Source organism: Mangifera indica, chromosome 12 (assembly GCF_011075055.1).
Source record: "Mangifera indica cultivar Alphonso chromosome 12, CATAS_Mindica_2.1, whole genome shotgun sequence".
Lineage (NCBI taxonomy): Eukaryota > Viridiplantae > Streptophyta > Magnoliopsida > Sapindales > Anacardiaceae > Mangifera > Mangifera indica.
In genome coordinates this window covers 15,203,429-15,226,246 of record NC_058148.1, presented here as the reverse complement: position 1 = coordinate 15,226,246, position 22,818 = coordinate 15,203,429, and the positions used below count along the sequence as shown (strand labels likewise).

The window sequence follows — 22,818 nt, the reverse complement described above, 5'->3', positions numbered from 1 at the left end:
ATTTGTAATTCAAATTTATAATTAAAATATACGCTTAATTAAAAAAATAATATTATTTTGTTGATAAATTTAAACTTAATCTATAAATTAAAATCATAAATTTAAGTCAAATTCAAACCAAATAGAATCAAACTCTTTAATTTAGTTTAAAAAGCAAGTTGACATTTGCTATTTCAACTCAACTTAAATTTTAAAATTTTTCAGAGTAATCTCTATCATAGTATCATATATATAATAAATAAAAATAAATTAATTCTTATAATACATGTTTTATTGAAATTTTCCGCAAAAAAGAAAAAAAAAACAGTAAAAGGAAAACTGTTAATTTCCCCGGAAAACCAAAATAGAAATTTTTCATAACACACCCAAAGTTGGAAAATTTTAAAAAAACCCGGTATACTGAAATTTAAAAAAAAAAAAGAAACTACCCGATAAGACAAAGTGTTAAGAGTTTCGGTTAAGCTATTGAACAAACAAATTTTGGAAACATTAAACAATGCTTAAGATTCTTGCTTTTGATATTTACCATAATTTGGAGGAAGGATGTTTTGGTTATGCTTGATTGTAATAGTCTAGACTAGTTTTACGATTGTCTGCCTGGAGATCTTTGATGTGCTGTCATGTGTTTGCCAATCTGGAAATATGATAAGGATTATGTATTTTACTTTAGATGTGGGTGCTTGGTTTTCTCTACGAAGTTCAATTTTCTGCTGTAATAGTCTAGTCTAGTTTTACCTTTGTCTGCCTGGAGATCTTCGATGTGCTGTCATGTGTTTGCCAGTCTGGAAATATGATGAGGATTATGTATTTTACTTGAGATGTGAGTGCTTAGTTTTCTCTGAAAAGTTCAATTTTCTGCTCTGGGCTGTGTGTGGAAACTGATATGCATCTGATTGCAAGACACTTTTCTATTTAATATGACAGCGAGTCTTTGAATCATTGGTAGGGCTAGTCGGAGATTCTAGTTGTAGTCCATCTGCAACTCAGATAATGGTTTCTGGCTAATCTGTAGAGAAGTTATAACTTTGTGGTCATTCAGCTTGCACACTGCTTGATCCATTACGAGGAACATTAAAAGTTATTCGGGCTGAGGGCTCTCCATCTCCACGCTTGGATCACACATCTTCTTTGGTTGGAGATCACATGTTTCTTATTGGAGGCCGGGGTGATTCCTTGAACATCCTCTGTGATGTATGGGTTTTCAATAGAAAGAATAATGAATGGGCATTGTTAGAATGTGCTGGTTGTACTTTGTCCTCCCAGGTTATTTTTCCAACGCATTTATGCCACTAATTTTTAATTTCAGCATTATGATGTATGCAATATGTATTATATTTTAAGAGATTACCTTTCTTTCATTAGCTCTGCCATTCATATTTCTTCTTACTTGAGCTTTATAATATTTCTCCTCTCTCCATCGTTCTTATATCTATTAGAGATCTCTTAATTTTAATACTTCAGTGATTTTTACTTAAAAACACAGGAGTTTATCTCTTTTTAGTTCTTGATATATATGTAAATTGTGTCTTATACAGGCATCGGCATGCTGCAGCAGTTGTAGGCTCAAACATATATGTGTTAGGCGGTCTTAACAATGATACAATCTTTTCATCTTTGCATGTTCTTGACGCAGATAATCTCCAATGGAAAGAATTATTGGCCTTGTGCCTGACATTTTCATTCAATGGTGGCATCTGGACAACAATGCCAAGATTTGGCATTACTTGATCTGCAGCGCCGCAGTTGGAAACATGTGAAACTCAACTCCATGAGTAAAGAGTTGTTTGTCTGGTCTACTGCCAATGTAGTTGGCGATGATCTTATAATGATTGATGGTGGTGCCACTTGCTTTGTTTTTGGAGCAAAAATTAGTGAACCAAGGAAAATTAACTTGTTCCTAGTCCCTATAGTGTCCTTTGATGAGTACCGCACGCCTGCAGAGATAGAATTCACCAGTGTGAAGGGGTAACAGAAGAAAAGAACATTGATGTTCAAGGTACAAAACTTGAGGATTTACAGATTTCAACTCAAAATTCTGACTTAAATTTTGAGGCTGAATCACATTCTGTAAATGGTGGACATCAGATGGTTGCTTCATACTGGGTTGTGCAATTTGATAGAAAGTATGCCAAGTTAGGGAAATTGAAGAAGTTCGGATAGTTAGACCTCAGGAGAATGGAATACATATAGGATGCATAGTACAATTTGTGGAATTCACTCTCTAAAGTTCTACTAAGCTAATATTTGGTCTATACTGAGCCAATGTACAATTTAATTCATTTATGAATTTAGTGAATATGTTCCAAAGTCAATATATCAAATTGCTGCATCCAAAGGTACTTTTTCCTTGATTTGTGCAGAACTTCTGACACATGTGGAGAGAGTTAAAGTGTTTTCAGGTCATAGTTGGGAAGTTACAGTTGAACATACGGAGAGAGTTAAATGGTATTCACCCCACATTCGTTATCTCCTTGCAGATGTGAGATGCAGAAAGATGCTGAGATAACATTCAGTGTGTTGTTGGTAACAAATTATGCTTGTTTCTGTGAAGCACAAGGCTCTGAGAGAAAATGGGTTCTGTGACATTGAAAGCCAACAATTCCCCACATGCAGTAGGCCATAGTAAGTTGGCTTACGGGAAGATATATGTTGTTCTGAATGAAAAAATTTGACAATTTAAAAGAAAAGACCTAATTTATGATATAAATTCACCAGGGAGAGTCAGAAAATGCTGTTAGTGACTGAACTTTGTTGTCAATTCAGCACTGGCTTCCATAGTAAAACACACGTTTTGTTTGCTTGCTTGTTTCATCATGGGCTCCACATGATCAAGACTAGGTTGGATTAGAATCGAGTAGTCCAAACTGAATTTAAATAAAAGTTTTAGTTTTGTTCGATTTTAATTTGAATCTCTCTCTATTATTGACACCATGAGTCAGATTCAAACTGTAATTTCGATTTAACTCAAATTTTTTGGATTTTTTCATGAAAATATTATTTATTTTACAATTGACATTAATCATCGTATTGATAAAATTATTTATTTTGTTGATAATTTTTAACTACATTTCCAATCAATTAAAATGAGTTCAAATTAATCATTATAGATTTAAATCAAGCTAGGGTCAGCTCATATTTGAATTCAGCCCAATTTAAATCCAACTCTAATAAAGATCATGAATGAGCGTTGGATAATTTTTTCATCATCCTGCCAGAAACCCTAAAGAAATTATCATTTATAATGTCTATCTTAAAGATATTTCCTAGTGCGAAGATATATTAGAAACAAAACAAAACACCCTTTGGCAGAACGTGTACGTTTCTTCCAAATTTATTCATAAAGTTTTTTTTCTCACCGCCTTGTAGTCAAATTGAAACTGCAGCGTACCCCATTGAATCTTTTTGTGGATCTCTAGGCAATACTTGCTTTCAGGAATGTACTAATTACTTAACAAATAAGGTGCTCATGAAGAACCCCATGTAAACAATTAAGAGATCTTGACTTTCTCTGTAAAAAAACGTATTTCGGGGTAACCCAGAATCCCATTATCCAAAAGTAGTGAAAATGAAAATGCGGTCGATGGAAAAAATTCTAAAACACTTTAATCTAGTGATGGTTAACCGGAAATTTGTGAATATATCTAAGGCTGCAACCAGCGAATGTAGCTTGATTTTAATAAATTGTTGAAAAGTTATGGAAAGATTCATTTTTCCCTACGGTTATTCATTGACAGTGGCAATATATAAATTTTCTTTGACAACTACTCCTCTTCTTTATCTGTGACGATCCTCGTTCTCTCTCTGAAACTCATCTAGATTTTTTGATTTGGATTGAATTTGAGCCAACCTTTTTTTTAATTGAATCTATCCTTGAATGTGTTTGTGAATTTGTGTTGTGAGGGTGAAGACTCTTTTAACACTTTATTTCTCGATGGTGAAGTGTCGGTGGCCATGCTGGTCAAATGGTGCAGCCATTTTTGTTGTCTTAACCCACTCAACTCCAAGAATTTTTAATTTGAAATATAACTGTGTTCTTTTTTATTTTCTTGGTGGATCACTTTAATTAATTTTTCTTTCCTTTTTTCCATAAAATTCTAACAATCTCATCCCAAAATATGAGAATTTCTTTTATTTTTATACCAAAGTTAAGGTGTTGTTGAACATTTCTTATCCCAAAAGCTAATTCAATGGATGGTGTGTTCCCTCACATTTATACTAAACACCAAACCTATTTTCCAACCCATATGGGAAAATTTGAGAGACACTCAACTCATCACCATTGTCATTTATTTTTTGTTTCTTTTAAACCCATCATGTATATTTATTTTACATATATAATTATATATACACTTTTTCATATTATTATTAATTAAATATTATTTTATATTTAATCTAAAATTACTAAAAAATAAAAGAGGTTTTCTAGCCTCCTAAAATTGTATTGTAATTAGGCAAAGAGATAAGAGTGGATATTTGGACCCATCCTTACGCTCTTGCTTGTAAACTTTAATCTAATCTTAAATTTCACATCAATCAATTCCTAAATTGGATTGTTGGCCTCTAAAGAAAATGACCATTCTTGCTTTTGCTTCATTTCATCTTCTTCTTTATGTGTGGCTTCCATCTTCTAATTAATGCATTAAGACAACTACTTCCGATCTACCATCTAGTAGTCTATATTAGGCCAAAAGACCAAATTCCCACCCACCAATTTTCAAAAACCCAAACACCCACCCATAGTCAAATTTCTTTTAAAAATTTCAATTAACGTTAGGGGTAAAATTGTTATTTAACAAAAAATTAAAGTTTTATCATATTTATCTCCCCCATATTTAAAAACTTATATTTTCCCCCAACCCAAGATTTGAAAAGTGATAAAAACCCCCCTAGGGTTTGTTCCTCTTCGTCCAGTGCCGATTTCTCCTTCCCTGGCCATTGGTCGTCCTCTCTTCCCCTCTTATCTCTCCTCCAATCTCTCTCTATAGCCTCTCCGACCGTCTTTGACCTCAGATGAAGATGAAATCGCTTCGTTTCAGAAGAAGACGATCAGTCTTCGTTTGAAACGAATATGCATCGTCTTCGTTTGTCTGAAATGAAGATACGTCATCTTCGTCCCAACGAAAATGATTTTGTCTTCGTCTCCAGTCGAAGACTATCGAAGAGGCTATAGAGAGAGACCGGAGGAGAGATAAGAGAGGAAGGGAGGACGGCCGACGGTCGGGGAAGGAGAAATAGGCGTCGAAGGAAGAGGAACAAACCTTAGGGGGGTTTTTGTCACTTTTCAAACCTTGGGTTAGGGGAAAATGTAAGTTTTAAAATATGGGGGAGATAAACGTGATAAAACTTTAATTTTTTGCTAAATAATGATTTTACCCCTAACGTTAATTGGAATTTTTAACGAAAATTTGATTGCAGGTGGGTGTTTGGGTTTTTGAAAGTTGGTGGGTGGGAATATGAATTCACTATACCTTGGGTGGGAATAAGTCTTTTGGCCTCTATATTAATTTGGCAGATTAACTATTTTCCCCGTGAGCTTTGGTGAAATAATAATATTTAATTTTTTAAATTTAAAAAAGTTTATATCTCACTCATTTATTAAAATTAGACATTAGTTTAAAGAGGAAATTATATTTTTTTCATTTTGAAAAGTATATTTTCCTACTCATCCATCAAAATAGACATTAGTTTTAATAATTAAGTTATATTTTTATCACATTATACAATATCTAATATGATTATTTACACCTTTAATAATACAAACAAAATACATATTTTATTTTAATATAAATAAAGGGTATTTTTGTTTTTTATAAATATTATAAATAATTTTAACTACATTTTATTAACAAATCTAATTGACAGTGGAAAATTGATTTTTCAAACTTCAAAAGTTAGGGTGGAAAATAGTCAGATATTCAACCTATTTTTACAGCAATTCAATGAGGCACCACCTTGGCGGTCGATAGAAGCCTTTACAATTAAATTCCCCTTTTGAGTTACTGAGTTATTTCCCAAGAAACTTGTAGCTTCATGAGGTTTTTTTTTTAATCTTCAAATTTTATTTGTATGAGATCAATGGCTTGTTGCCACTTCCACCTTTTGTTTCAATCCATTATCTTCACTTGATAGAATAAAAAAACTTCAACCCCCCAAAAAAAAAGTGCAATAGTTTAAAAAATGTAATAGTTCTTTAACTGGCAAGAGAACCAAGGTGTTTTTGCTTGCAAACCCAAATGCAAAATCCTGTCAGCAGTTTCTGTAACGCACAACAAGACTTCTCAACTTTCAACACAGATGAAGTTAAAAGTTCTGTATATCAGTAAATGATGGATGAGTATCAAGATTCCCAGCGTTAAAAAAGGTCAAAAGCAGCTGAGAATTGCCTCAAAATTATTGTCAACTAGCTCTTATTATTTTATCCTAAGTGGGTTCTCTTTCCTTTATTTAAGAGGTATCCAAGAGAGGTCCATACCGACACGAAGATCAGTGGCCGTCAGTGAGTGAAAGTGTAGCCAGAGAAACAAAAACAATGGGCTCCAAAGCTCTCTTCTTCTTTGCTCTGTTATCCTTCTCAGCTTTAGCTTATTCTGAAAATGAAGATCAAGAACCTGGTCTTGTTATGAACTTCTACAAGGACACTTGCCCTCAAGCTGAGGAAATTATCACAGAACAAGTTAAACTTCTCTACAAGCGCCACAAGAACACTGCATTTTCTTGGCTTAGAAACATCTTCCATGACTGTGCTGTCCAGGTAAATTACACTACTCTCTGTTTGTTTATTTTGTTTAAAGATCTGTTCGTATTTTAATATTCATGCATGTTTGTTTTTCTTGTGTGAGGACAGTCATGCGATGCTTCATTGTTGCTGGACTCAACGAGAAGGAGCCTGTCTGAGAAGGAGATGGACAGGAGCTTTGGAATGAGGAATTTCAGGTACATTGAGGACATCAAGGAAGCTGTTGAGAGGGAGTGCCCTGGAGTTGTTTCCTGTGCTGATATTCTTGTGTTGTCTGCTAGAGATGCCATTGTTTCGGTACTTCAATAATTTGCTTTAGATCTCTGAGTTTGAGATTTTCTTGATAACTCATCTTTTTGGTGCCCTACAAATTCTGAAAATTGAATTTTCAGCTAGGAGGGCCTTTCATTCCTCTCAAAACAGGAAGAAGAGATGGTAGAAAGAGTAGAGCAGAAATCCTAGAACAATACCTCCCAGATCACAATGAGAGCATTACTGTTGTCCTTGACAGATTTGCAGCCATGGGTATTGACACCCCTGGAGTTGTTGCTCTTCTAGGTACACCTTTTTTTATTTCATTATATCCATCTAACTCATGTATGCATGCTTGTGTGATTTGATGTGAAACACCCAATCCAAATCTCATATTTGTAAAACATGGGAGAGATATCGAATTCGAATGAAAATCTCTTGTCATTTGGGATGTTAAAAGATGAAACTCGTTGAATAGTACTCTTATAACGTGTTTTGCCTATTTAGACAGCGGATCAGACTTTTTGAACAAAAATGTTAGATGATGTACATATGACATATCAAAGAGGCTTAAAGCTTTATATAACTTTTGCTTTATTGTATATTTTAGGAGCTCACAGTGTCGGCAGAACCCACTGTGTGAAGCTGGTGCACCGTTTGTACCCAGAGGTTGCACCTGAGCTGAACCCTGACCATGTTCCACACATTCTGCATAAGTGTCCAGACCCAATCCCAGACCCTAAGGCTGTGCAGTATGTGAGAAATGACCGTGGCACACCCATGATTCTAGACAACAACTACTACAGGAACATTTTGGACAACAAGGGCTTGCTAATTGTGGATCATCAACTAGCCACTGACAAGAGGACTAAACCTTATGTGAAGAAAATGGCCAAGAGCCAAGCCTACTTCTTCAAGGAATTTTCAAGAGCAATTACTGTACTTTCTGAAAACAACCCTCTCACTGGCACCAAGGGTGAGATCCGAAAGCAGTGCAATGTTGCCAACAAGCTGCACTAGAAGCTGTGTGTACATTTGTTCTAGCTACTCTAGCTATTAAATTCTCTTTCTTGTGATGGAGAACAGTATGCAAATAGCTAGTGAAATAAGATGGCTTTTTTTTTTTTAAAATCATGTTCGTTTCATTCAAGTTTGTTTTCTTTTCCTTCTCTGTTTCTTGTGAGAGCTTGAAGATGTTAGTAATGGGTATGGTGGCTGTGGGATGGATGAATATGGATGGATGGATGGATGGTGGGGATGGTGTATGTATGCTATGTTGCATGGATTACAATAATGTCGTATAATGGATGATTCATGCTTTAAAAGCTTTTCTATTATGATGTAAGGATGATGCATGCATACTTGAATGGAATTGAATAAAGAAGAGGCGTGCCCAACATGAAAAAGGAACCCAGTATTAAACAATTATGTGTGTCCCCCAGAATGAAACAAGTGACAAAAGAAAAAAATAAGTTAAAGGTGTGAGCATGGCATATTCAGCCACGTAGAATTCAAATAAAAGATACTGTGCGTATTGTTCAGTAATTTATCATATATATTTTGGTAGGTAGAGGGACATATAAAATCTTGCACAGTCACAGAAAAAGTGTTTCAGAAAAGTGTTAAAAAGGAAATACAAAGAAAGTTAAAGAGAGTCGGTGTGCAAGACAACTTACTTCGCAAAAGATTTTTTAAACACCCTAAACAAATTTTATATTAACAAAACACAAAAGGGGTATTGAATATGTAAAAGTATCACATATTATTTTGAAATGATAAAACAAAACTAGTTAATAGTTTATGAGTTCATAAACATTCAAGATATGTTTTAGTTTGTAAAAGGCCAAAGGACTATTTCCCACCCAAGGTATGTTGCAATCTTAATTTCTCTCCTTTAACTTTGATAATATCAAATACCCACCCATGAGCAGTTAAAATTAACGGTAGTAAAGGTAAAATCGTTATTTTCTCTATAATATTAAAAATAAACTAAAATATAATCTCTTTTTGCCCCCCTAAGCTTTAAAAACTAAAAGTTTCCCCTAGCCTAAGTTTTAAAAAATAGCAATTTCACCCTAGGGTTTCGTTTTGAAATCTCCAACATCATCTCCAACTCCATTGTCGGCAGCCTCTCCCTCCCAAAGCATCCTCTCCCTCCAGCGGTCTCTCTCCTCCCATTTGGAAGTCCAATCGACATCGAAGAAATAGTGAAAGACAAAGAGCTTCGTCGGGAAAGACAAAGAGGGGAAGACGAAGCTCTTCGTCTTCCCAAACAAAGATGAAGCTATCGTCTTCATCTGGGAAGGCAATCGTCTTCCCAGACGAAAACGACAGCTTCTTCTTCGTCTTCCACCGCTTTTTCGACGTCGATCGGGCATCCAAATGGGAGGAGAGAGACCGCCTGAGGGAGAGAATGTTTCGTGAGGGAGAGGTCATCGGCAATGGAGCCGGAGATGATGTCGGAGATTTCAAAATGAAACTCTAGGGTGAAACTGCCATTTTTTTAAACTTAGGTTAAGGAAAACTTTTAGTTTTTAAAGTTTAGGGGGGCAAAAAGATATAAAATTTTAAAGGGTTAGAATTTCGTTAATTTTAACTGCTCATGGGTGGATATTTGGTATTATCAAAGTTAAAAAGGGGAAACTTAAGAATGCAGCATATCTTGAGTGGGAAATAGTCCTTTGGCCTTTGTAAAATCCAAAAATATAAAACCGTATTTTAAAGTGGACAATGTCTTGATAGCCTAAGGGTGTTACATATTGAAAGTTTTTGTATTATTGTATGTTAACGCTAAGATGCATTACCCTTTATAATATTGATTTAAAGAATGGTAGTCATTGAATTTGATTACAAGAAGTAAAACAATTTACATGATGAAATACTTAAATCAGAGCCTAAGTTTGCAGTACCATTTCACAGGGCTTCCAGAATCTGTCTATGTACTGTCATCCTGAAGTCTTAGGAAACTTATATTTACCGTAAGTTCTCTAATGTTGCACTTTTAGTTTCAAATGTAATTGTAGAAAACAGATTTAAGAACAGTGTTCATGCAGAAGTAAAGATCAATTAGCTGTCTAGTTCTCACAGAAACAATAATGTGCAGTAACCTTGCATTGAGACAGTCATAAATCCATTGAATGGAAACAATTTTTCTAAGTAATTTATAAACACAAAACTTCATATTGATTCTGATATGTATCTACAAGAAAAGGAAGATGTTTCGAGTGGATGGCACAGAGAACTTGGGGCGGGAAGTCTTTTTTTTTTTTTCCTTTTATAATAACATGCACAAAGCATGCAGATGAACTTGTATGTTACATAAACATGCATTATATTGCATCTCTTTTGCTAAGATCTCTTTTCTAGGGAGGTTCATTTACAAAATTTCACCATATTCAGCTGGCGCATTAATTGAAGCTTGCTAATGACTCTTTTGGTTCTGTACTGCTTGAAGAGCTATCTGAGTTACCATCAGGTTCCTCCAGAGCCACGTTATCTTAAGGGAAAAAAGGACTGCAGAAGGGATGATTATATAAGGCTGGATAGATTGAGATGTAAATTGCAGTTGATGGAAAAGATTGGTAACCATATGTAGTTGGGAAGGGGCTAGGAGGGAATGCACTTGGTGGAGGCTAATACATCATTGGCAGGAAGTATTTGCAGGCAGTGGTGGAATATACGATAGGGGGATTGATCGCAGTATGACACATTTAGCAGAGTTAGGAAATACTTGGTTTGACATTAGAGGGGCATCGGCATGAGTCTGCGATAGCGTAGATTGAAATGGGGCCATTGCATGAGTTTGAATGGAGGCATACCCCATCAGTCCAAATTGCATGGAAGGCCCAGCATTTAGAAGTGCAGATTGTTGCACGGAGGATCTTGGCACACTTCCCTAGTGCATTTTGATTATTTCCTGGCCTTTGATTTTGTTGTTATTGTTGTCTTCCCAGTCAACTGCTGAGAGCCAGGGCTGGGCTGCTGAAGAGTAAGAAAGTTGCAAATTGGGTCACTGATTTTAATAGACTTCCTAACATGGATGAAGTCCAGAATTTGAGTTGATACATTGCACCATGTCTACACAGGGAAGATTCAAACATGGATGAAGTGGGAATGAGAATCCATTTATTTGATGTTATGACACAAATCTGTACACAGCCTCCATCATACAGAAATACATAACTCTTTCCTATGAACATTATAATATTAAATAAAAATAATCAAAAAGGATCAGGTCAAAGCCAAAAAATAACGTAAAACAAGTGAATTATTCAGAAACAGATATGCACAAGCGCAACTGCAACTCCTCGTAACTGATACCCACTTCAATTAACTCTAACAATGGTCCTAGGGAGATTATCCAATTTCCGGTCAGATCATCAACTCAAAACATCTTGCTTGCCTGAGAAACTGGACATTTAGCTCCCACCTATGGAACTAAAAGAATTTTGCAGGCTGTGGCGTCCCACTTCTCGTCATTGTGCAGAACTCTTCATAGTTGACTCTTCCATCCTACAATTTTAATTGGTATTAGCACCAATAATGTGTAAAAAGATGGTTTGAAATTTTCAAATCAGAAATTAACTTACATTATCTGTTTCCACCTCAGAAATTACTTCCCGGATGTTGGCTTCGTCACCAATTCCATATTCCTTCATTGTTGTTTCTAGTTCATCCCTTGTAATATATCTGTCGAAAAGTTACAATGATACAGCTATTTAGTCAAGTCATACATGACAAATTCACAATCAACAGTAAAAAGAATAGTTTTTCCCAATTTCTAACCCAGTTAATCAACCAAGCAGGCCTTAGATGTCAAACTGAATTTGTAGGAGAGAATTTAAAAATAAAAAACATGAAACATGCATCAACCAAAAGATAGAAAAGCAAAAAGATGAAAATTAAACATTAAACTCTCACTATGCTTCTTCAGTGACATGAAAGTTGGGACATGTTTTTTTATTGATATGGTCACCAGTAAATAAATAAATAAGACAGTATAAGCTCTGTAGAAATAACAAGCTGGTAGCTAGGAAGTCAAGTATAGTGTTACCATATGTATATGTAGTATAAAATCAGATTATTCTTATTTTAGGATAATATCACAGTATATGTAGCTTCCTTTTTGCTTGTGATTTTATACTATCATATTGTATCAGCCTACATAAATACATACCATTGTCTATTGTAAACATGTCTTGGAATACAATATATCACATATATCAGATGAGGCTTCATCCTAGCAGACTCTGATGAAAGTAATATGTCTAGAATAAAAAACATAAAATAATTGCAAACTCACCCACTGCTATCTTTATCAAAATACTGAAATGCTCTAAACAGGTGCTCATCTCTTTCTAGTCGGTATCTATGCATTGTAGCTGACATAAATTCAATATAGTCAATTATGCCATTTCCATCGACATCAGCCTGAAATTCATTACACAGTCATAACAACACCAGCGAGTATGAGATGCGAGACATGTGAAACAGCCAACAAAACGAGATGTGGTAGAGAAAATGAGTACTTGCAGCTTCCATTAGTTGTTTGACTTCAGCTTCAGACAATTTTGACCCAAGTCGAGCCAAACCTGACTTCAGTTCTTCATAAGTGATTGTGCCACTCTTATCAGTATCCATGTTTGTGAACATTACTTTAAGACCTTTAATTTCCTCTTCAGATACAGTTTCGGCAATAACCTGGATGAATTTTGAATTACAAAACTTAGATGGATAGCAACAACCAAAAGGTGCAAGAAGTGCAGCAGTGGTGGTAACATGATCTGTTGAGAAGTGACAGCAATGTTGTTGGCTTGGCAGCAAAGGTGGTGATCAGAAGGTGCTACTGGTGGCTTTAGTGACAGTGCATGGGGGCAAATGGTGGTAATTTGAAACAAAATGGCCATTTCACCATATATTGAAAGGTACACACCTCTCAAATGCAAACCTTCAAGTTCTTTGCTAAACTAAAAAGCAGAATAAGCATAGGAATCATGATTCTTCACACCTGAATTCAAATGTGCCAAAACATGGCCCAAAAAGAAACATTCTAGTTTCTGTTTATGAAAGGAATCGCGATAGAGCTTCAAATCATATGTGTAGAAAAAGACTGGCATTTCTTAAACAATTTAAGGGCAAGCTACAAGAATTTTTTTATTTAAGGAAAAAACGAAAATTAAATGAAAGTAGACAATGAGCAATACAGTTTGACAATTCACCTTTAGTGCTAGCTTTTTGAGTTTATTCATTGCCTGAATTGCTTCATTCTAGAGAGGACTGCACCATCTTTTGGCTTATCTGATGCTCCACCTTCTTTGATCCATGGATGCTCTAATTATAAAGATTATAGTCATTAGCCAAAAGCACATAAAACCTTACAAGAATATAATACCAGAAAATAGAGAAAAAAAAATCTGGATTCATTGACTATCAAAGTTTCACACAATCATTTGCTATTGCTTTGATAAATTCAATGAGGGTTTGCAGTGGCTTTTAACAATTCACTAGAATTTGATATGATGTTTCTGTTTTGTAAAAGCAATGGGATTTTGTGGCACACAACTGAGCCAAGCAGTAAAAAGAAAAGAAAGTTCCAACACATAAAATTAAAATGCCAGGAAAAAAATAGTTTCTCTTATGTTTCAACAGGTATGTGAACATAATTTATGGGAATGACACACCAAAAAACAAATGAGAAACAAATTCTAGAGGAAAACTGACCAAGTTACAGAATTTGCACTAGGGCTCAATAAATGATTTATGACTTGCTCACAATTTTCTGTAAAGCTAAGCATGATAATAGGGTTCATTACCAAGCACTTGGGCAGAAGTGATTCGTTTTCTAGGGTCTTGTGTCAGCATTTTCCTGACAAGGTCTTCAGCACTATCTGATATCAATGGCCATGGTTCGCTTTCAAAGTCAATCTCTCCTTCCAAAATGGCATCAAATATTCCTTTTTCAGTTTCTGCAACAAAAATGAACAAAATATGTCACTAAACATGAGAAATAAAACATATAGCAGAATAAACAACACTATAGCAAAAACATATCAACTATATTTTTTTACCAGCCCAAAATGGAGGTACACCACTTAGTAGAATATACAGTATAACTCCGGCACTCCAAATGTCTATTTCCCTTCCATAACTACGTTGTAGTACTTCAGGAGCAACATCGTAAGCACTGCCTACTATATCACCATATACTTTCCCTGAGATAAATTTCCAGAAAGATTATATTTAGCTCATAACCAGATGACAAATAATAGCATAAAATTCCAAATGAGTTGAAACAATCAAAATATCAAGATTTGAAGAAGCTGCATGAACAAAAAAGAAGTTGATGAAGCAAAATGATCAAAACAAGAATTTTACTAGTTCAATTAGTGAGAGTGAAAAGAAGCCATACATATGGTCATCATGAGCTATAAATATTTGTACAGAATAATTTTCTGCTTCAAAAGTCAGCTAATGAGTAGCGATATTGTCTGTTCTTAAACAGATTTAAGCTTTCACATCATTAAAGTTAAAAGTCAAGGTACTCCAGCACTCAAAACATTCAGTAAATTTCTGGCTAGGTCTTCGATGCTGAGAGGAAACTTAATCTTTTCAGTTATCAATCAACCTCCAAAATAGCTTGCACTCCAGCTAATATCTTTCATTGCTAAGAGCATCACAAATTACTTGAAATATAGGTTTATATTTACACAGATGAACTAAAGGTCCAACACCTGATCAGCATCTATGAATGCGGTAACTGGCAAACTATAGAAGTAAACTAACGCCATGAATTGCATTTTCCTAAACTCAAGCATGTCCACATACTAGATCTAACTTCTTACTCGTGGTGTGAATGCTTATTATAATATGAATACTACTTTGCTGTCTCAAAATTCAAGCCACAAATTGTGAAATGAATAAACTTGAGGAGTACAGAACCTACCCATTAGCACACATGTTCGACCAGTCCTTAGAATTTTATAGCTAATTGTCAATTTTCTCACAAAACACAGAGAAATATCAAAGTTAACTGGGCACAACTCAAAACTTAAAACAGAAAATTTAATAGGGGATTAAAGGTATCACCTTCCTCAATGAATACAGACAGTCCGAAATCAGTTGCCTTCAACATAGCACCCTCACCCTAGCTGGACAACAAGAAATTTTCAGGCTTAAGGTCACGATGCATCACACCCATAAAATGGCATATATGCACCACATTCACTATAGCCCTACAAATAGCAGCTGCTGCTCTTTCGGTATAATGACCTTGAGCAATAATCTTCTCAAAAAGCTCACCACCAGAGCACAACTCCATAACAAGATGAACCGATTGCCTGTCCTCATAAGCACCCCTAAATTCAACTATGTTTTGTTGGCCAGACAAATGTTGCATTATAAGTGTTTCCCTCTTCATGTCCTCCCTATCTTGTTTACTCTTAAGCTTTCTCTTTAGTATTGACTTGCAGACATAAGTGTGGCCAGTTGACTTCTCAGTGCACAAGTACGTGATCCCAAACTGGCCTCTACCTAGTTCTTTGCTTAAAGTATAGAACTGTTTAATGTCATCAAAAGGCTTACCTAATATTGTTTCTGGCTCTTGAACTTCCCTTGTGTTTGTTGCTACAGTTTTCGCTGGTTGCGGCTGCGGCGTTGTTTGTGGAATGGTGTGAGCTTGAGGGACTGACACTTTTGGAGGCTGAACAACATGATTTTGTTGTTGCTGTTGTTGATAAGTTTGCTGGGTTAGTGTAGTAGGAGCTGTTTGGTGACTTGAATAACCAGCGCCTGATTCATCGCCATTAATATCTGGTTGTGGAACTCTTTCTTTGCTATCACAACAACCCATTTTTTAAGATCAAGATAAAGAATTGAACTTGGAAATTAAATTGGGTTTTCTTCAAGAGCTCCTGTAAATGTGAATCTGTTGAAGAGGTTGAGGCTTTCATACAAAAGCCACAGATGGGAAGATGGGAAAAATGAGTGGGAACAAAAAAGAATTTGTCTCTGTGGATTTTAAGCAAAACCCAGATCAAAGTTTTTGTCATTCAGATGAAGTTAGAATTTTTGGGCAAAATTCACATTATTTTGGGTAGGAATTGAATTTGAAAGTTTAAAAAGCAAAGAAGAATGATTTGGGAAGAACTATTTATCTAGCGGAAAAGTGCCACTAATTTAAAAATAATGTTCTGTTGAAAAAGAAAGTTATGACGCTAATAATAGAATTTTTTTTTATTCGTTAGAAAAAATATATATATATTTCTTGAGTTGGTCGTTTGGTGACCTAATATAAGAACAATAGCAGGAAAAAAATGAATCGCCATGCAAGAAAAAGAACAATCCCCAACATGTGAGATATAGAAAACTAATATAAACGAGATATTTAATGTTATTGGCTTTTTGTATGATAATCAAATCACCTATAATATATATTTATAATTTGGTATTGAATATTATATTATATTATTAGATTTTTTTAAAAATAAAATGATAAAAAAATTTAGTGTCATATTATTATCTTGAAAAATATTACAAATATTATTTTGAAGGGAAAATAACTATTTCTCACCCAACTTTTAGACTATTCTCAAACTTACACTCACGAGAAATGAAAAACCCCTATTCCAACTCATAGACAAATTTCTGTTAATTTTTTCTGTTAAATGGAGGGATAAAATACTCATTTTACTATTTATATTAAAAAAGTTATAAAATATATTATTTTTCACCCCCTTAGGTTTTAGAAACTAAATTTCATATTTACCTAAAGTTTTTAAACTTTGAAAAGTAGTATTTTCACCTCCAAACCTAGGGTTTCTATATTTTTCAAAACACAGCTGCCCCCCATAACTTTCAAAAATAGCAATTTCACCTCTATTCTTCAATTTCATCTTTCGACGTTATCTCCGACCTCCTTCTCCTGGTGCAATGACAGTGGTGCGATGAAGAGATTTCCATCTCCTAGTCGCACAATGCAACGAAGAGACAGAGATCTCTTTGTCGCACCACCGTGTGATGAAGAGATCCTCTTCGCTCCACCCAGACGACGAAGGACAACGCTTCGTAGTCCTTCGTTACATCGTCTAGACGCGACAACGAAGGACGACAAAGTGTTATCCTTTGTCTATTCTTCCAAATTTGAGCAACGAAAGGTCATCCTTTGTAGTCAGAGATGTGAGATCAGTGGAATGCGTCGACCGTCGGTAGTGGCCAGAGAAGAAAACAAACCCTAAGAGTAAAATCTAAACTTTTCAAACTTTGAGAATGGGTTAAGATGTTAGTTTTTAAAACCTGAAAGGGGAAATGGTGAAATTTTAAAGTTTTAAAGTTAAAATAACGATTTTACCCTTATCTTTAACTAAAAATTTGGACGGCAGTTTGATCATGGGTGGGAATAGAGATTTTTCATCTCCTGTAAGTATAAGTTTCAGAATGACCTAAAAATTCGGTGGGAAATAGTCTTTTATCCTATTTTGAAAATTTAAAATTTCTTATATATATTCGTATTATATTATTATTTTTAAAAAAATTTAAATTAATTTGTATTAATTATACATATCATATCATATTAATTTAATATATCATAAAATATATATTATTTTTTATATGTATTATATTGTGTTTCATATTGTAAAATTCTAGTACCATGCGCCATTATGATTGTTAAACTCAACCAAAAATGGGCCAAATTTGTCCCTCTCTTTTGATAATTAGATGAATACCTTTAGGATTCACTTGTGTTGCATGCGTTATGCTTGCCAAATTGCCTTACAATAATCATTTTTTATCATTATGAGCTTGGAACATAAGAGGCTTATGATTAGGGATGGCATGAATCATGAATGAAGACAAAATTCTACGATCCTTATGGGTAGATTCAATCCAAGTTTAGAACTTGTCTGAATTTAGATAGAATACATAAACTAGTTAAGCGATGATTCATGTTAAAGTTGATTTGTTTAAATTAAATTATGAACTAAAACTAAGTGAATTCAGGTCTAATCCACCATTAGTGAGCTTAAAATAAAAATATGACTCTATTTTCTTGAAAATAGGAAAGTTATCATTATGCATTTAGTTTCATCTTTCACTACAGAAAGTTTTAAAAATGGTAAAATTATGATAACATGTTTGTTTCATATTTTATTATACAAAGTATTGTGAGATCAAAGAGGGTCAATTGACAAAAAAAATTTACATAAGTAAATATACTAACTGATTTGAACAAAGCATAGTTGGAGACCAACTTAAACTTAAGAGTTTTAGTTTGAGATAGACAAATTAAGATTTGAATTCAACTCTAAAATAATTTATATTTGTATTTAATCTGAATTGATTTAAATTTGAATATTTAAATTAATTTAATCAATTTATTTTATAAAAATAAATTTAATACTTAATACTAACTTAATTTATTTAATTTAAATTTAAATTCAAACTAAATTCAATTAAAATTCACCTGCAAACATTTTTCTTTTGATTGATGACTAAACAAATCCCAATTGTGGCGGGCAAAGTGACATGTGAATCAGTGATGGGCATATTGGACGGTTAAGAATAGACTTTGGTGGGGCCAAACTACACATCATCACAAATTTTCACTTAAAAATTGTACACTCTTTTCCATTTCTGTTTGCTTGTGTGTTTGTCTTTTGGGCCCCTTTTTCCCTTCATGACTTCTTTGTCTTGTTTTTCTGGTCACTTAGATTGATATTACTGTTAATGACAAATCATGGTGGCGTTATGGCGGACAATGACTAGCCCAACCAAGTTAGGGTTGGGTCCCAGATGGGCCTGTGACCTTACCCCGTGTCGGAAGCGAATTTCGTTGCTTACGCATGCTTTCTCTAAATTATTTTTCAATTGAAAAGGAAAGAAAGATGCTCCTGTAGCGAAGGAAAGAGACCTTGGAAGACATAATTAGGCTTCTCAGATTATTTAAAGTAGAGGTGTAAATAAATCTCTAAAGCAGAGCTCAATATGAGCTACTTTGAGATCAATTTTTTAATTAAATGCGAATTTGATGTTGGTCCGTGATCGGTAATAGATGTATAAGTTATAAAATTTAAATATAATGTTTTAAAATTTTAAAAGGTTTAAGAATATTTCTCTACACAAACTCGAATTGTGCTTAAACCATCCATTTTCTTCTTCAACCGAGATACTACCAATTCAATAAGCTTGAACTCTCCAATAAAATAATTGAGCCGAATTTAAGCCATATATCGCTTAGGCTGGCTTAACTAGATTACACAGGTAGGTATTAACACATTAAAATAAAAAACAAAATGTGATAAAAACAGTAAATTTAAATTGACACCTAATTAAAACTTCCACAACCTTGAAACAAAACGACATTTACCCGCCTCCCCTCCCTTCGCCACCACATAAAGGGTTGAGCTCAGTCTTTGCTGAGTTGACTTCCAAATCCAACTCAACCGAATCATTGCTCAATAAAAAATATAAGGTATTTTAACAACAATAATTATTATTATTAATAATGACAATTAATCAATTACTTAACCATCAAATCCAGTTTGGCTCCACACAGCATCTCTCACGCGACTTAAGTCGCGTCCCTTTAGAGTCCGACCCACGCCTTCGAAAACCGAAGCGCCGCTCGTTCTACGGCTTCGGGCCAAGTACTCATGCGGAGGGATCATCTCCGAGTCACGGTCGTCCAATCCGTCGTCAGAATCATGCAACGACTCGACCGAGTCGACCCGGTAAATCTTACTCCAGTCGGGAACGTTCACCGGTGCTGATGTGGCCATTTGATGTCCACGTGGGGATCCAGCCACGGTGTCACTCCCACCTCTGAACTGGTGTACAATTCTCGGTGAGGACACCGTTTCGAAGGCAAAGGACAACCCTCCCACGTGACGGTCGTCCTGTCGTATCCGACGGTGCCGATAACTCCCGTTGTTCTCCACGGACGCGCGTGGACTCCAGTCGTTCTGCGAATTGTTGTAATTAGCAACGACGACTGGATCATTTCTCTCTGAAACATCGTCGACCGTCGACCATACATCCTCCTCTCCGAGCTCCGTAACGCCGTTCACGTTCGCCCCTTGGCCGTTACTGTAGCCGTAATTCCCCAAATACCGCTCGCTTCTGCTCGTCGTCAACCTCCGACCTTTCGCCATAGCATTCAAAGACTAAACAGAACAAAAATTGAAATTCAACGCGTTATGATCAGAAGAAGAAAAAAGCTAAGTGGAGACTTTTACGATTCCATTACTGTGTTTCAAACCTTGTTATCTCTCTTGGCCACAGCAACAGGCTAGCGAGATATAGTTTGAATAACTGTCACCCTTCTCAGACTTCATTTTAAAAGCATTTCCAACATGAAAAGGTATATATTTTGATTCCGGGTCACAGAGAAAAAGAGATTCTGAGCTGAAGAAGGAAGAAAGAAACTGGAAAGATGAAGTTGGAAATGGAGTATTCTGTTCCTAAACTAGAAGGAATCAATAATTGACTCCTTATAGCAGCATAGGTTGTGTTTTGGAGAAGAAGGCATGTATATATAGCAGTTTGAAACTGAAGTTCATTTCATTTCATGTGAATTTGGACTTCATTTTGTCTGAATTTCATTGATGGATGCTGAGGAGATTTGAGAGATGATGGAGGAAGACGCTAAGGTGGAACGAAACTGTAAAAAATTAAATAAACAACAATAGGGCTAGAGTTGTCACACGTGTGCAACACTCACCAGTAAGAGGGAGTGAACTCAGCTGTCCGGCAAAAACGTACTTCCCAATTCTTGGACTCTCTTTGTTTATCATATAAAGATTAAAAAATATATTTTTTAAATCATTTTTTTTTTAGTATTAAGCATATAATTTTTATGTATAATTTTATTTATAAATAATAATATATTTTTATATAATTAAAAATAAAATAATACATAATTAAAAATTAAAAATAAAATAATATCTAATTATATAATTATATATTATTATTTATATATAAAATTATACACATAATTTTATTAAATATTTTTGAGTATATAGCAATGTTTTAGATTACTTGACCAAAAGATTAGTCTGAGTCTTTATTAGTTAATTCAAACAGACTCAAGCGTGAGTCTCATAACATTATTGGGACTTGATAAACCTATTCGATCTGGCAATTTATAGATATTAATGAAAATACTCACTTTTTTTCTGTCTTTTATGCATATATATCCATATTTTTTTTATTATACAAATATAATCACTTTTTAATTTGATTTTATCTTTAAAAAAAAAAAAGTTCTAAGATTTGCAATTGGCTGGATGGGTTGGTCGGTCAGGCAAGCATTCAACCAACTAATTTTTAAAAATAAATTAGTTGATTGGATATTTGATCTACTAACCAATCAATTTTTTAAAAATAAATTGATTGGTTAGATGTTTGATTGGTCGACCAATCTTTCCATCGTCAAAATTACTGAAAAAATTCATATTTTCACCTCATAGCTCAATTTTGGTTTGATGAATGAGTATGTTTTATGTTTTAACTCGATGAACTTATGCTTAATTAAGTGAATATAAAATTTAAAAATATTTTAGATATTTTATATTTTAGATTATATATAATAGAAAAAAAAAAAGTGAGTGTGTGTATATATATAAATATGTATGTATGTATAAAAAAGAAAAAAATAGTTCATCCAATCCACATATTAAAACATTAGTATATAATTTATCTTTAAAAAAATTATATACACTAATAATATCTATTAATTTATATATTAAAGATGAAAATTATCATATATATTTAATTATATGAAGCTAATAATACTTTACAATTATTTTAATATATAAATTAAGAGTTTAATTTGATAAATAACATAGTTATTATTATTATACTATATATTATATGTATTTTATAATATGATATAATATAAATAAAAAATAATATATATCATAACATATATTATATTTAATATGATATAATAGACATATCATACGATATGATACATATTATTAATATAGATCGATATACCTTTTAAAAAATAATAATAATATTTTAAGGGTTTATATAAAAAATTTTAAGTTTTTATATGTATTCATGATATTTTTTAAAATGATAATATATTAATTATATTTTATTTTTTTATTTTTTTAAATTATATAATATAATATAATACTCAATATATAATATATAAAATTAATTTTTAATATACAATATCATATACAGTTTAACTAGCGATATAAATAGTGAACTCCTATTTACATATTATTAATTTCTACAGTGGATTCCATCTTGTTTGACTTGGGTCCCATGATCGACGCGGGCATACATCTTAAACATTAATCTGACTTGTCCTTTTGCAAGCCAACACGTGTATGTTTCCAATAAACTGTGGGACCTACTATCCCGGTCTCTTTCCATTGCATGTCCTAACTATGACTTACTAAATATAGGGCGAAGGACTATTTCCTACCCAAGTCTTAACCAAAATTTAAAAATATATTTATGGCAAATAAAAAGCTTAAATATTTATTTGTGAACTAATTTCTGTTAAAATTTTGAATAAAAAAATTAAAATCATCATTTTATCTTTAAATCATAAAATTTTAAAAATTTATAAAATTTCTTCTCTTTAGTTTGAAAACTAGTAATTTTTTTCTAAAATTAAATTTTAAGGGTTTATATAAAAAATTAAATTTTAAACTAGTAATATTTTAAGGGATTATATAAAAAATTTTAAATTTTTATAGGTATTCATGATATTTTTTAAAATAATAATATATTAATTATATTTTATTATTTTATTTTTTAAAAATTATATAATATAATATAATACTCAATATATAATATATAAAATTAATTTTTAATAT

The 22,818-nt window shown here is 33.5% G+C and overlaps 2 protein-coding genes, 1 long non-coding RNA gene and 1 pseudogene across 3 annotated transcripts; 2 read left to right on the top strand and 2 right to left on the bottom strand.

Moving 5' to 3' along the window:
* Positions 1–456: 456 nt before the first annotated feature.
* Positions 457–2,797, top strand: LOC123193536. The gene is made up of 2 exons (XR_006497100.1): positions 457–1,263; positions 1,536–2,797. It is a non-coding gene; the product is annotated as an uncharacterized LOC123193536 (long non-coding RNA).
* A 3,547-nt stretch (positions 2,798–6,344) lies between these two features.
* On the top strand, positions 6,345–8,325 carry LOC123193664 (peroxidase 42-like). The gene is made up of 4 exons (XM_044606727.1): positions 6,345–6,751; positions 6,845–7,033; positions 7,129–7,294; positions 7,599–8,325. Exons 1-4 carry the CDS (start codon positions 6,530–6,532, stop codon positions 8,006–8,008), a joined length of 987 nt encoding a protein of 328 aa, XP_044462662.1. The 5' UTR covers positions 6,345–6,529; the 3' UTR covers positions 8,009–8,325.
* Positions 8,326–11,087: 2,762 nt separating this feature from the next.
* LOC123193759 lies at positions 11,088–16,101 on the bottom strand (annotated as a pseudogene).
* A 3,057-nt stretch (positions 16,102–19,158) lies between these two features.
* LOC123193760 lies at positions 19,159–20,629 on the bottom strand. Its single transcript, XM_044606847.1, has 2 exons — positions 20,241–20,629; positions 19,159–20,145 (listed from the first exon to the last, which is right to left on the bottom strand). The coding sequence occupies exon 2, from the start codon at positions 20,131–20,133 to the stop codon at positions 19,507–19,509; it is 627 nt and encodes a 208-aa protein (XP_044462782.1). The 5' UTR covers positions 20,134–20,145; positions 20,241–20,629; the 3' UTR covers positions 19,159–19,506.
* Between the last annotated feature and the right edge of the window lie 2,189 nt (positions 20,630–22,818).